The sequence below is a fragment of the Camelus bactrianus genome, chromosome 13 (genome assembly GCF_048773025.1).
Source record: "Camelus bactrianus isolate YW-2024 breed Bactrian camel chromosome 13, ASM4877302v1, whole genome shotgun sequence".
NCBI lineage: Eukaryota > Metazoa > Chordata > Mammalia > Artiodactyla > Camelidae > Camelus > Camelus bactrianus.
This window is the reverse complement of record NC_133551.1, coordinates 44,675,757-44,691,447: the sequence shown is the minus strand read 5'-3', so window position 1 is coordinate 44,691,447 and position 15,691 is coordinate 44,675,757. Positions and strand designations below refer to the sequence as shown.

Below are 15,691 nucleotides of genomic sequence, written 5' to 3'. Positions count from 1 at the left end.
ATCCCATTCGGCGCCTGCGTGCCCTTACAGAGACGCCCATGCCCTGCCATCCTGCTATTTTAATATTCGCAGTGCCACTGCTCACTGTGGAACAGCCACCGACCATAAAGTTTGACATTTTGAAGATGAAAGGGCTTTGAATTAGTCATGCACATGTGAAGTCATTGTTCCTGCTTGTCCTGCTCAGGAATCTGAAAACGACTTTCAGCAGAGCCCAGTAACTTTCCTTCAACAGTCACCTTCTGGTGAGGAGCCACGGAGGGGTGTAGGCCAAGTGAACACCCTCAGTCACTCAGCGCAAAAGCAGAGCAGGGGAAAGATGGTGCGAATTAGTGTATTTGCAGAGGGGGGTCTGCTGCTTCCCCAAGGAGCAGTGGGGGCTGGAGGGCTGGGGCAGGGTGGGACAAGGCAGGGAAACCCACAGTCGTCTGGATGCGAGCACAGGAGCAGAGCCAGGGCTGAGGGACTACACGGCTCTGGGCTCCGAGCCCGCCTCTGCCCCATACAGGCTGTGTGACCTCAGGTAGGTTCATACCTTGGGCCAACATCTTCTCCGTGCGAGTCAGAAACAGTGACTTTCTCATAAGGCTGCTGTGGGAATTAACTAAGCTAACAAGGCGCTTAGCACAGTGCCTGGCACACGGCAGGCACCCAGTAAGTATTTCCCTTCTCTCAAGAGCTTCCCAACTGCCCACGACGCAGATAGCTTCTCATGGGAGGCACCCTCATGACACCGGTGCTGGCGTATGCTGAAGGCGGTCTTAAGTGGCCAGAGGTCACTCCTCCCAACCCGGCCCCTGGGTGAGAGGTTTTCTTAAGAGCTCAGGGCTGGAAAAGGCTTAGTGTTGTTTCACTGTGGCCTGCGCTTTTGTTGTAATCAGCACGAACTGGAAATAAATAAGCAAGCAAATTAAAATAACTGGCCCACGGACACACGCACCAGAACATCATGAGGAGCCTCAGGAGATGCCCTTCCTCCCCTCACACCTTCCCCCACAGGACACACTGGGAGGAGAGACTCCCCTACCACCCTGCCACCTTCTGGCTGTCCCTTGGCTCAGCTCACAGGTCTGGATCTCACACTCTGTCAAAAATCCACTCTGCCCACTCGGGGAGGCAGAAAAAAGAGACTGTGATCCCTGAAAGACAGTTCTTTCAAGGTGAAGGTCAAGTCCCCACTTTTCTGAAGAGCTTAGTGAATGGTATTTGGATCTGAATTTGAACTGAGTTATGAGGAGAGGGAAGAAGAGGGAGGGAGGGAGAGGGGAGGACTAAAGAAGAAAGGAGAGGAAGGAGGGGACCAGCAAAGCGGGGCTGCGAGGAGACAGGAAGGGAAGGGAGCCCCGAGGCCTCCCGTGGGTGCCCGCCACCTGCAGGGCCGCTGCCTCCCGCTGCCTCCTTTAATCCCACCATCAGTTAAGGAGTCCGAGCTCTGAGTACCCGCTCAAGATAGTGTAAATGGAGAACACCGGAGCCCAGCACGGATTTGGGGGCAAAGCATTTCTACTGTTTATCTTAAGAGAGAAAGGGAGCTAAGCAGGAAGAAGGAGAGAGAAAGGAAAAGTGGAGGAGAGGGCAGGAGATGGGAGGGTGGGGGAGAGAACGCAGGAGGAGGTGAGGGAGGGCACAGTAGACACACGGGTGAGTGTGTGTGTGTGCACGCATGAGAGAGGGAGTCAGGCAGACCAGCACACACAGAGAAGTGGGGAAAGGAGGATGGGAGAGACGGAAGAGGGAAGAAATAGGTGGGAGGAGGGATGACCTTGTGGGAAAGAAATCTGGGAAAGGTGATTGGATGTGTCCCTCCCTCCGTCACCCCACCCAAGGTGGCTCAGGCCCCCCAGAGCTCAGACCCCAGCCCAGACAAAGGACTTGGCAGCCTCCTAACCCTCTGTGGGGATGAAGATAGACGCTTAAAGGCAGCCATGCACCCTGTGGGCCAGGAGAGGGCACTTCAACCTCAGACAACAGCCACGGAGTAGGAGCTGGTGGTCCCCGCAAGGCAGGCGTCAAGAGACAGAAAGGGGGAGGGGAGGGGAGGCCAGGCTCTTGCTCAGGTCAGGGGTTACCTGCACCTCTGGGGTTGAGCCAGGTCTCTGTACATACACATCCCTGCAGATGCAGGACGGGCCATGAGCTGGTCTGGGTCCCCTTTGGCTGCCTCTGCACCCACCCAGCCTCCTCCGGCCCTGCCCCTGCTCTACCTATTCCAGATTTACCGTCCTGAGGAGCATCAGGCCTCCAGCTTCTCATCAACCCCACCTCCCCGCCCCACCCCCGTGCTCCTGCCATTCACCCAAAATCATCCCTTCCTTGAGTACAGGGCAGACTACGTTTCAAAACCATTTTTTACATGCTCTGCTATTTGATCTGCACAACCATTCACAGGGTGGGCAACAGCAGGGAGAGTGGGAAACAGAGGCACCAGGACAGAGCATCAGTTGTTGTGATTCCTTAAAAAAAAAAAAGCCTTCCATGATGAGGGTCCAAGTATGTTAACCCTTACTGTGACATGCTTCGCCAACACCAGGATTAAGGAGGACGTGCACAGGTTGTCTCTGAGTACCAAATACCCAGCCTTGTTCACAGGCTGTCTTAGCCTCAGCCACACATGCTGACCACAGACTGAGCACTAGTGGCTTTGTCCTGGTGAAAAGTTTTGAACCCTGCACATGAGTACAGATAATGGAGTCTGACTCTACTGGGATAGCGGAGCACTCCAAACACATTTTTAAGAGGATTGCTATTTAAGAATCTCAGGAAATCCTTGTTCGAAATTTGTAGATAACTGACAGGCGTATGTAGAACAGACAAACAAGATCATACTGTAGAGCACAGGGAAATACATACACGATCTTGTGGTGGCTCACAGCGAAGAAGAATGCAACGATGAATATATGTATGTTCATGTATAACTGAAAAATTGTGCTCTACACTGGAAATTGACACAACATTGTAAAATGACTATAACTCAATAAAAAAATGTTAAAAAATAAAAAAATAAAAAAGAATCTTAGGAACTCCTTAAGAATCTTAAGCACCCTTCAAGAAAGTTTCTACGAAACCTCCAGCCTGCGCTGATGTCATCTCTTGAGCTGGCCCAAAAGTTCACCCAATTCAGTACTTGACTAGAAACAGTAACAATAACAACAACATGAGTGCCTGCCATGTTCCAGGTACTCTATTAGGCACCTGAAAAAAAATTTTTTTATGTTTCCATCTACTTGAAACAGCCCTATGAGGTAAGTAGCACAATCATCATTGCTACAGGTGTGCAAAGTGAGGCTCAGAGATTAGGTCTCTTGCCCAAGGTCACATCACTAGTAAATAGCAGAGCCAAGGTCTGTACCCAGGCCAGCCCAGCTCCAAAGGCCAGGCTCTTCTCATCCTATGAGGGGATGATAGCATCTGTTAGGTACATCTCAGCTACCATTAGCTCCTCAACCACATGACTGGTTTCTTCAAAGACAGCGTCTGCTAGAGGGGCAACCAGATTTGGATTTGACATCAGAAGAAAATGCAGGCATGTGGGAGGGTACTGCTCCACCACCCACAAACCCTGCCACCGGAGCAGGCTTCCTCTGTCCGACTCTGCTCCCGTACTTCTGGTGCTGGGGACAGGTCATGGCTTAGGATAGGCACTCAGGAACGATATGCACCCCCTTGTTTATAAAAGATAGATAATAATGCTCATCTCTCTAGATTGTTGTAGGGATCAAACAAGATGATGGCTCTGAATGCACTTGATACACTGATAAGGGCTATTCACTTCCTGATGGTCCTCTCACAGCTTAGCATTCTGTAGGAGATTCTGGAAATACCATCAGTGTATTTTGCTTTGAACTGAAATCCAAGCATCTTCGGTCTCCTTGCTTGTCTCCGTCTCCACTGACTCATGGCAAAATCTGCATCAATTCTGAGAGCAGTGGTCCTGACCTCCTCCTCCTCTGAGTTCCACCGTTCGTCCTCTCGGCCACAGCTCCCACCTCCTGCCTCTTGAGACACATCAACACGCCAGGCATGGCCACAGCCTCAGCTAAAGGCCATTGTCTCAGACAGGGTTGGCAGCTGCCTCCTGTTATTGGCAGGACATTTATCATCTTGAGGAAAATATTGACGGATAAGAAACCCAGACAGGCGACGTGTCCCACCCGGGCAGGCAGCCTGCTGCTTGGGAAGTGAGACTTGAGGTGCTGGTTCCAGGTTTTTCTGGAAGAAAGGGAGGGTTGATGGACCTGTGGCAAATGGCCTGTGCCCTCGGGGGGTTGACAAAATCCTAGGGATTCTGTGTCCAGTACATAGATGTTCCATAAATGTGAGTCAGACTCAAGCTCAATAGACCCTTTGAATGAGGCCTGGAGGATGGAGGCCCCTTGCCCAAACCTTTCATTTCACAGATGGGAAAGTGGGACCCAGGGAAGGCTAGTGATTTGCTCAGGATCACACAGCAAGTCAGTGGCAAAGCCGGATTAGCAAAGCTGTGGGTCATGAGTCTCACATCAGAACACTGTCCATCACACACTGATGTCAGTAAGAGAGATCCTCAAACCTCTGGTCAGATGGGATGATCTGAGAAACTGGAAGGCTTGGTTCTCTTGGGCAATCAGGAAAAGGGGCATCCTTCAACTTACTCTCAGAGCCAGTCTCCACGGAGCACATCCTTTTAAAGAGGAAAAGAGTGGGAAGAAGGCAGGCGGGGGAGCGTCACTCGGTGAGGTGGTGCACATTGGTCCGCTGCGCTCCCCCGTCTCTAGCTGACCATCCTCCGGCCCCCGCTGCTATGGTGAAGATAACCGGTCCTTCAGCGACTGGCTCCCATGGCCCTCTCCAGCCTCACTGCCTCTCACTCCCCAACTTGCCCCCCAAGGCCCAGACTTGTCCAAAGGAGGGCAGCCACCGTCTCAGAGCTCCGGACTCTGCACACGCTGCCCTCTCTGCACGGCCCTTCCAGGTCGGTGCTCCTTCCCACTACCCGCCGTGCCCGCCTCTGTCACAACACTGTCCTGCAGTCACCCTCCTGCCTGACCCCTCACCACACTGGGAACTTCTCCCGGCAGAGGCCACGGCCACTCATCTCTCCAGCCCCAGAACCCAGGCCAGGTCTTGGTGCACAATAATGCTCAGTAAGTGTGGCCCTGTTGTTAACTCCCACGTGCACGTTCCAACCAGAGAGGCCTCCCTTGGGCCCTTGTTCTGACCTCTAGGGCCACAGAGAGCAGATCTACTCCCTCTGCTCTCCCTCCAGGATGTTCTTTAGAAACTGACCAAAGCAAAGCCTCCAAATGTCTTCTTACCAAAGAGAACATCCCCAACTCCGTGACCAGTTCCTCACAGGCCGCAGTGTTGGGTAGGGTGACCAGCCTTCCTGGTCTGCCCAAGACGGTCCTTGTTTTAGCACTGCAAGTCCCCTGTCCCAGAGACCCCTCAGTTCCAGGCACACCTGCACAGGTGGTAAACCTAGTTTTGTTTTCCCTTCACATTCTAGTGCTTCAGAGGCCATGCACCATTTTCTCAATGTCCTGAATGAAAGGGGAGGCCAGAAATGAACACAGGAGTCCAAGGATTGATGACACATCAGGGCAGAGAAAGGCCAGTACTTCCTTGCTCCCAACATCAACCCCTGTTAATGCAGCCAGTCAGCATCAGTTTTGGCCAGAGGACAGTGTGTGGCGGATGTGGGGTTGATACATTTGCCTCGTGGACTCATGGCGCTTCACAGTGTCAATTAAGATGCCTAAATCATTTTACCACACAGGCAACCTGATTCCCCCATATCACTATTTCCAAAGCTGCTTTTGTTTTATTTATTTAACTGTAAAGACAGTAATCATTCAATACCTTTGTTCCTAATACTGCCTAAGCCGTCCAAATGTTCCAGCCATTTACCCATTCAATAATTATCTAGTAAACGTCTACCATAATCAGCACCTCCAGTGTGGCAGACAGTCTCTCTCAGTGTCCTTTAGGCTGGTCAAAGGCCCAAATCTGCACCTGCTTGGAACAGACTTTGGGTAAAATCCTTCTACTTTGGGGCCTCTCCTCATATCCGTACAACAAAAGGATGGGAACAAAACTAAGTGTGTGTGTAAGTGTGCAAGTGACTATGAATGTAAACCAATGGGTTCAAGTTACTTAAGAACCAGCCAGGATTTCTCTGCCTGTCAGCTAACAGCCATAATCCTGAAACAATATCAACTCTTTTTTTGTCATCAACTTGGTTTCCATGGAGCCTTGCAGCACTGCTAGTGAAGGCTGACAGTTATCACCATAAAGCAACTTTACAACTTTGTAATTTGTAGCTCTCTGCTGTCAGTAATATTAACAGCATTTCGAATTATGGCTATAAACTTGACAACAGCAGATAAAAGCCTTAGAAACCTCATTTAGGGGGATGAGGGAGGCTGGGGGAAGGTAATGACATTTTGGTTTTCCAGGCCTGATCAGAAGGCATGCTTCCATCTGGAGGTGGGAGGCAGCAGGGTTCACAAAGAACGAGGCAGCTCAGCCTGCACCACAGAGACAGGGTCTGGGTGGCTGGAGATTACAGACGGGCCAAGGCTGGGTGCAGGGGTGACAGAAAGTGGGGCTATAGCACAGGCAAGAGCTGGCCGACGGGTCCCAACCTCTGGGGGGGGTTGTCCTACAGTAAATGGAAGCAACTTGGGCCAACTGCGGAGCAGGGAGGAAGGTAAGACAAAGGCAGAACTGAGACGGCAGCCCTGGGCACGTTATTTGACTTTTCTGGGCTTTACTTTCCCTCCATGTAAAATGGAGGTACTTGTCTCAAAGGCCAAAAATCAAATGATTCTTTCTGTATCTATCTATTTATTTGTCTGTCTGTCTGTCTGTCTGTCTGTCTAATGATTTGGAAATGAACTTGAAGATCATATCATTTCATCTTCTAATCTAAAGATAGGAAAAATCTGGACCCAGACTGGGGAAGTGAACTCCCAAACCTACATGGCAAGTTGGAGGCAAAGCCGATCCTCTCATGTAGGGACCCTAACCCGCCTCACAAAGTGCTTCTCAGCATGATTATTTTTACCATCACTACTACTGCTATGAGTCATTCGTCCCTTCAGCTGGGCATTCGCTAAACATTCACATTTAGAGACCAAATTCTAGTCCATGTCTGCAAGGAGGAGAAACAAAATCCAGCTGGCCTCAGTCCAGTTTAGTCTTCTGTTCCCAGAGCCCGCTGGCTGAAGCATCTTTTGTTTATGAATCTTAACAGAGGCTTGGCCTTGGGCATCACAAACAGGAACTGGAAAGTACCAAGGTAGCTTTACATGCCATCCAACAGGCCAGACCTGACTGCTTCCAGATCTTCTGCCTAAAAAGTGACGCCTCCTCCCCAAGAAAGAAAATCCAGGCGGTACCCTCCTCAGCTCCTCTTCACTGTCCCGGCACACACACACAGTCTGATAGTCCACCGCATCACCCGTTGTCCTAGTAGCGAGCCAGCCAGCAGATGAGGCCAGCTTCCATGTCATTCAGTCATTTACAGTCACCGAGGGTCTCCCTAGTACCAGGCTTTAGCCTGAGAGGCCACACAGAAGAAGGCCGTCCTGGAGCTGGGATCTCGACTCCCAGCCCAGCATTCTTTTCACCAGCTCAAGGGAAAGCCCACCTTGACTGTGACACCAAGAGAACTGCTTCCTTCACTCTGACTCTACAGGAGCTTGTAGGAACACCTGCTGTGAGCTGTCCGAAGCCCGGGCCTCTCCCTAGGACTGCAGGCCGGTAGAGCCATCTGCCTACCAAACTTCTCCATTTGTGTGTCACGGAGCCCCCACACTTAACACATCACAGACAGAGCTCTCCAACCCCTTTCTCCCATAGTCTGTATTTAAGTGATTGGCTCCACCATCCACCATGTTGTTCAAGTCAAGAAACTGGGCACCTTCCTGGACTTCTTCCTTTCCCCCCACAGCCAATCAATCACCCTAAATACTCAATCCTACCTGTCAGATGTTACAGCATGTTATTAAAATGGAACTGTGTCAGTCTTGGTTTTAGCTGAGATCTCAGGTCTGTAGGTACCTCATTTCAAAGTGAGGTATAAAACTACCAGGCAGGGCTTAGAAAAACAGTTTTGCAAACTTTGGCTCTCGTTCAGACAAGAGGGCCACTGCAGGGGTGCAGCGCCTCAGCGGAGGGGAACCACCAGATCGCCAGGGCCTGAGGGAGGACCTGTAAACAGCCAGCCTGAGCAGACACCCTTGCCCACATCCGCAGCTCCCCAGCCCTGGGGCAGGACGCTCACATGGAATTGCCCTGGCCCTCTCAGGGAGCACCAGTGACCTGAGGCCTTTCCTAAGCTTTCCTTCTCTCCCTCATCCTGCTCCTCCTTGGAGGGGTAAACGTGGGGTTAGTCAGATGGGAGAAAGGGCTGGAAGACAAGTCAGGGAAACAGAAGTCACCTTGAGCAGCCTGTTTGAGACAGGCCTGGGCTAGAGGATGGGGAGGTTTCACTTGGAAGAGATTTGATGGCTTTGATTGGACCAGACACAAGTCATTGCCGAACTGAGACTGTCTTGTGACCAGAATTAATTAGAACACGTTGAATTTCTGAGAGTGACTGCGAAGTCCTGGGGTCTGCCGGAGCTGTTACACCTCTAGATCTGGATGCAGAATCTGTATGCATCTATCTGTAGGGTCAATGGGAGGCAAACAAAGTTTATAATTGTGCCCTGTGAGTACAGCTTGTTCAAGGTACCTGTTACATAGTTCACAAACCTTTCTCCTTCTATTCATGGGTTAGCTCTGCCAATACTTATCTATCACCTGCTGCTTCTGCCCAACCCCAACCTCCTTCCAATACTTTGGACACGCACCCTCTCTCCGGCATCTGGCTCTCTCCTGTATGTCTCCCGCTGCCAGGAAGGCAGTTCCACCCTTCTTCTCCCACCCGCATCCCATCCATCCCGGAGGTCTGAGGCTAGTTTCTTTTCCTCCAGGAAGTCTTTCTTCCTTCTCCCTCCCCACCATTCCTGCAGGGTTAGATGACACCCATGTGCTTCCCCAGGCAGCAGAGCAACCCTCTGCCAGAGCATCTATCCCTCTGTGCTGCTGTTCTATTCACCTTTCTCCTTCCTCTCAAAACTGTCTCCTTCTCGAAGGCAGAAGACATGCCTTATTCATCTGCCTATCTCTAGTGTCTAATGACAAGGATGAATAAACAAACAATATCTTTGATGTCTGCTGTATGTTTCGGAGGACCTAGTGCAAGGCATATAGTAAGCTCTGAATTGAGACCAAGATAACTGAATTCTGAATCTCTCCATTTTCTCTTGGCCATACCAACATTCCCTTCTCCTTGAGCCAGTGTTTTCTGATTTCAGCTATAAGCCTGTGTAGAAATCCATCTGCTTAGCACCCAAGGTCTCTATTCCCAATGTTTTTCTCATCCATTATGTCAAAGAGCTATTTCCTTTTGGCTTGTAACCAGACCATAAACAAAGGCCAGAGAAACTCTAGGTTATTTTATGATTCCAGTTTAGCCTTTCTCTCTCTCTCTTTTTTAAAATTGTTTGAATAGAGCATATTTATTTCTTGGCAGGCCAGTAAAATGTAAATAAGGTTTGCAGAAGAATGATCCAAAATTCTCAGGAATTTATCATTTCACAACAACAACAAAAACAACAAACCACAGGAAGGAAAGGCCAGGGAGCTAGTATTTACTGGCACTGAGTATGTGCCCGCTGACTTATACACTTCTTCCATGTTACTCTCAAAACAACCCTGTAAAGGAGATAATCATTATCCTCACTTCCCAGCTGAAGAAACTGAGGTTCAGAGTGGTTAAAGAACTAGGTTAGGATGACGCAAAGCAGAGCTCAGACCCCTGAGTCTGACCCAGACCTGCACTCTTGCCACGGCCGGAACGGAGACCACCAGCCAGGGCAGCGGCCCCTGAGGACAGCTTCCTTCAACATTCTGTTGAGGGTTATTAGTCTTCCTCCCAGTTAAGGAACTCTGCACATTTACTCACAGTTTTGCATAAATTTTAGACAGTTCATAGGCTCCTCTTGAAGCTCATCAATAAACCTCTCAATTAAGAACCCTCTGACTGAAAGAATACAAGCAGCTACAGGTGTGGCTTTCAGCTGCCTAGGACACTTTTGTACTGATTTTCCTATTACATGGAAACTCTTCTGCTCACGGAATCACTCGATCTTAGGACTCACACATAACACAACTGTGGCTTCTTAGTATCATAAATTCACCAAAGCATGGAATTATAAAACTTTAGAATAATCTTAGAATATCAGAGCTGGAAGGGACCAGAATAGAGACAAGTCCACGCCTAATTTCATTCTGCAGCTCTGACAGGTAGGAAGACACTGAGCCTAAGAGCAGGATAGGCCTGCTTGAGGCTTCTCAGTAATGATGATGACCCTAAGTCTCTGGCTTCAAGGACAGATCATTAGGTTGAAGATTCAACCAGTAGAAGGAAAGTCATGCAGCCTGCCTGGGGCTGAGAAAAGTGGGGACAGAGGAACATTCGTTGAGTAACTTTCAGGTGTCAGACAGTGCCAGAGGACTGGAGATATATTGCACCATTTCACTCCCCCAATACTCCTGTGAAGTGAGTATTATTATTTTTATTTTACAAATGGGGAAACAGGCTCAGCGTGGTGAGATAACCAGCCCAAGGTCAGTGGCAAGCATCCGTGACTGTGCCCTGATGTCCTACAGGAGGAGGGTCTGAGAGCAAGACTCTGGTAATGTTCAGCTGGTGCTTTTCCAGGGAGAAGAATTAAACTGGCAGGTGCATATCTTCTGGAGGGTGTGGAGGTGGACACTACTGTGGGCCTGGGTGACAGATCCCTCAGGATTCCCCGCCTCCCCCAGGCCTGCCCTGCTTGTATGCTCACCCAGCATCCTCTAGGTAACTACTCTGGCCTCTGTGGGCCCTGATGCTGGGGAGGAGCTATTCTGGATGACCAACACACACACAAGAAACCTCACGTGGGAACTGCACACACCCACTCAGTGCGTGAACCAGCTGGTGTTCTGAGGTCAAGGTCCTCAATTGCAGTGACCCCACCAAGGCCCTGTGCCCCATGAATGCTCCTGACGCAGCTACTGGCCTCCTGCTCTAACAGCCCTAACTGCCTTCTTTAACATAAACACAGGTCCTCATTCATAGTCACAGAAACCTTTTTGCTGTTTTAACTAGTAGTCACTTAATATTTAAATCTTATGGTGCACACTCATATACACGATTTCATTTAACCTCACTGCAACTCAGTAAGGTTAGGTGTTAGTAGATCTTCCTGTTACAGACGAGGACAGGGGCACAGCGACATTATGTAACTTGCCCAAGGTGACACATTCAGTAAGTGGCTGAGCCAGGATTCAAACCCAGATTTGTTTGAATCAAAAGTCAGCTCTCTCTGCATAACATCGTCCTTTTTCAAGAGTACCTCTATTTAATTCCCACAGCAGGGGTTGGGAAAGCTGGAAGGATCTTGATGCCTCTGTGAAGGTGAAGAAGCTCACCTGGGGGAGGTAAGAGAACTTGCTGAAGGGCACTGTCCGGGACGATGCTGGCCCTGTCGCCAGATGCCAGTCTCCTGACTCCCAGTCTAGAGGACATTTCCTCCCAGACCATATTGCCATTCCCATCAGGCCATGTCATTTCTTTTTCTGATTGGGACGTGGAGCCAGCAGCCAATAAAGATCACAATCTATCTGCCTGAAGTCTCCCTCTGTTATGAGATTTTTTTAAAAAATGAATTTCAAATAAGAACCAGGTTAAATCACCCTCATGCGTTTTGAATTCGCCTGAACTTCCCTGGAGAAACTCCAGGTTTCTCTTCTTGTCCCCTGGATGGCAGAACAAGACAGGGCGGCTGCAACAGCACAGCAGTCTGCTCAGCTCGCAGGCAGCCTTGCTACTGACCACCCTGAACTCCTGCCAATCACTCGCTCCTGGTCCCCACCGACATCCCCATCCGACCACTTACCAAGTCTTCTCAGTGCCATATTCTAAATACTCCACAGCACCACCCAGTCTAGGCCTGAATCATCTCCCATCTGGATTGTCATAACAGCCTCCTAGCACGTCCCTGCCTGCAGTCTTGGCCCCTCCCATCTCTCCATCCCACTGCAGCCAGAGGGGCTTCCAACGTGATTTAAAACCTTTCTACTGCTCTCCATGGCCTTCATATTCCTTCCAGTTTCAGTTCCTAACAGGCTGCCATTTTGGTCTCATCTCCTTCACCTGAAGTCCTCTAGCTACACCGGACCCCTGACAGCTCCTACTGCCCACCTGCTTCCTCCCCTCTCTGTCTGCAGTGCCCTCCCTCAGACAACCTACCCCAAGCAATCCAATTTCTACTCAATCTTAAAGACTTAGCTTAGATGTCACTTCCGCTGGGAAGCCTTCCCTGACCTCCTGAAGCTGTGAGTGAGTCTCCGCCTATTCCCCTGTGCAGACATTTTTGTCTTCAGTACGTTCACTGCTACGTCCCCTGTGCCTGGACCTTTACCTGGCTTGTGGCAGACATTCCACATGTTTTTTTAAGTGAAAGTTTCCCATGGCTCTCTGGAATTCCTCCACCACAGAACTTGCCACACAGATTATAACCACCTCTTTCCTTTTCTGTATCCCCAAGTAGACTGAAAGCTCTGTTCGTCAGAGACCGTGCCTTCTTGTTCAGTGTTTCACCCCAGTGCCTAGCAGGATTCTTGGCATGTGCTAATGGTGTCTTTACTTTTGATGAATGAGGATTGGGTGTTGCGGGGAGGAAACCTGCGCCCGGGCCAAGGGAGGGGCATTTTACCAAGAAACACATCTGCTTTCCACACAAAGCATGTTGGAGGTGCTGAGATAGGGCAGGAGGACCGTTCAAATTTGCATCAGAATCATTAGCCACAAACTACTGCAGGCCACCTCTGGAGGGACCCTCGTCTCAACGTGACAAGTCACGTGCGCAATCCCTTTGGCGCACACGCTCAAACTCTTCTTCCAGGCAACTCCCTCTCTCCTTTGCCATGGTATCAGGGGACAACTAAGCAGCGGCAGTGTGGACTGTGACCTATGTGTGGATCGCAGGAGTGAGTGGATCCTGGAGAAGTCACAGACAACGCATCATCCAGCACGTGTGTGTGTGCGTGTGCGTGCACGTGCACGTGCATGCACACAGGGGGGCAGTGTGGCGCATAGAGGTGACCAGGTCTTTGGAAACCAAGGGTCCTCTGCCTCAGGGCAGAGCCTACGCCCTTGGCCTTGTGAGCCAGGGAGTTACTGAAGCAGAATTCAAGATGACTGTCCCCGTCTTGGTGACTATAGGGATGGGACTCTCTTAGTTCTTATCACGATCTCTCTGGTGTTCTACTAGATCTGGAACAGTGGTCTGACACCTGGTCTACCTATAGCCAGCACCCTGCTCCCATGTTCCCAGCTAGGTCACTGGACCCCCAAGGGCCACTAGGGTGCAACTGACTCTGTGGACTAGTGCTAAGTCATGTCGCAACCACAAAAGAAGTTTTCCCACACAGAGTGTGGTAAGAACTCTTTAAACACTCCCCAAGGGTTGAAAAAGGTTGCAAGACCCCTCTACATCCGAGGAGAGAGAGTTTGTATAGAGAAGGAGCTAATATCATCCTTTTCCTTTCTTCTCCATCAACCATAATTCTTTCTCTGAGAAAACCAAATGTTCAGAAAGGAGAAACAGGTCAACACAAAAAACAAAAGGGTAAAGAAAAGCAGAAACTATCACAATCTGTCACAACCCTCATGTAGTGGCCTTGAAGTGAAAATCAACACTCAGGAAACAAGAATTACTAAACAATCCCTAAAAAATCAAGCAAGCTAGGAAGTGACCTCTAATTTCATCATGATAGGCTTGGGGGTTTTCAGGGACACTTTCTGAGGAAGCCAAGAGGAAAAGCAAATTGGCAGAGGGAACACAAAGGCAGAAAGATGCAGAGAGGATGAGAGGGAGGCTGAGGAGAGAGAAAGGAAAGGAGGGTGGGAAGAGGAAGGAAGGCAGAGAGGAGGAGGGGGAGGAACACATACCATGAAGTAAGGAGAGGAAAACACAAGACGGGATTGAAGGGAGAGTCAGAAAGATGGGGGACAAGAGGGGAACAAACAAGCAAAGGAAAAACAGCGAGCCAAGGGAAGAGGAAGTGAGGGAGCAAGAACACAGAAATGTGTCCAGAGTGAGAAGGAGGAGTCAAGACCATCAGGGTCTTTCTCAGCAGCCCCAGGGATGGTCATCTGACCCTGTACTTACATACCTCACAAGACGGGAGGCTCACTCCCTCATGAGGGGGTGGAGGGGAGAGAGAGATGGGAGCAGCACAAGGGACGGGTAGGCCAGGGGTCCAAGTGCCTGAGGGAGACCTGAGACATAGCAGAGGCAGATATGGGAGGGGGGTGTCCTCTAGGAGGGTGGGGGGCAAACAGGACAATCCAAAGACAACACCAGCAGAAACAGCCATGTCCATCCTCACCCCAGACGCTCAGCCTCACCTGTGCGGGAGATCAAATTCCTGATGTGCCTAGTAAATCCTCGTGGAGCTGGGTACGCTTGGCTGGATGCAGGCTGGCTGGTGGGGGTGGGGGACCTGCCAAGGATACAGGCTTCCTCTGTGTAGGGCACAGCAGCCGTGGTGCCACCGATGATGTAGCTGTAGAAGGAAACCTCCAGGGTGTAGCAGTAGGAGGTGTGGTCCAGCAGCCCACCCAGGAAGCGACGGCCAGTTCCTGCCTTCACAGCATCCCTGTTAAAGGACGTGCTGGACTGTGAAAAGACAAAGAAGGGAGGAGAGAATCAGGGCGGGGCGCCTGATGGCTACGGGACCTCGAGCAAGTCTTACAGCACCTCTGGGTCTCAGCTTCCTCATCTCAAAAGTGGGACGTGAATCCCACATCACACGATGATTATAAGGACTGACTGAACAAATGAACAAGTAAATGAAAGCGTCCGGCACAGTTCTGAGGGCACAGTAACTACCACTTGACAAATGCTTGTGGCAGTTTGAATGGGGACAGATAAGCAAGGAAAAGCAGACAGAAGATAAGAAGCAATTATGTTATAACGACGATCAGGACTGAAATTTGGGCATCGTTTTTGACTTTATAATATTGTTTCTAGTGTAGTATCTCATTTAGGCCTCACAATAATGCCTTGATGTAGGTATTATAATGCTGCCCCCCTAAAGCGTGGAGATGGAGGCTCACAGAAAGGGATACAGCACAGATCCAGACCAGGACTAAGTGACACCAGACACCCCAACACTCCAGCACACAAAGCTCCCCCTCCCTGAGGGACAGCTGAACTCATGTTCAGCATCTCCAGAGAGCAGAAATCACGGCTGCTTCTTCCCCGGGGACTCAACTACACCCATCGCAGTAGTTACAGAAAGAGCCAGCAGGTCAGCATCTCAAAAATATGTGAGATGTTAGCCAACTTGCCTTATTTGTCTTAGCCTCAGTTTTCTCATCTGTAAAGTGGAGATAATAGTCACATCTCTTTCACAGATTGTTGGGGGGCAGTTCACTTGAGGTTAAAAGGGCTTCCTGTGCTAACCCGTGGAGATCTAAGTAAACAAAGAGCCTGGTTTCAATAAGAGAAGTCATGTCCTGTTCAGCAGGACATAAGACAAGAAGGAAAAGAGGGAGAGGAAGGGGGAGAAAGAAAACAGCGCAACAAGCCAGACATATAGAGAG

At 50.0% G+C, this 15,691-nt stretch overlaps 1 protein-coding gene across 1 annotated transcript in view; it reads right to left on the bottom strand.

The window, feature by feature from the left end:
• AGBL4 (AGBL carboxypeptidase 4) overlaps positions 1-15,691 on the bottom strand; it is a 1,124,520-nt gene that overhangs the window by 31,124 nt on the left and 1,077,705 nt on the right. The window contains exon 11 of the mRNA XM_074376517.1: positions 14,600-14,762. Coding sequence (XP_074232618.1) covers positions 14,600-14,762 — 163 coding nt within the window. The remainder of the gene's footprint in view (positions 1-14,599; positions 14,763-15,691) is intronic.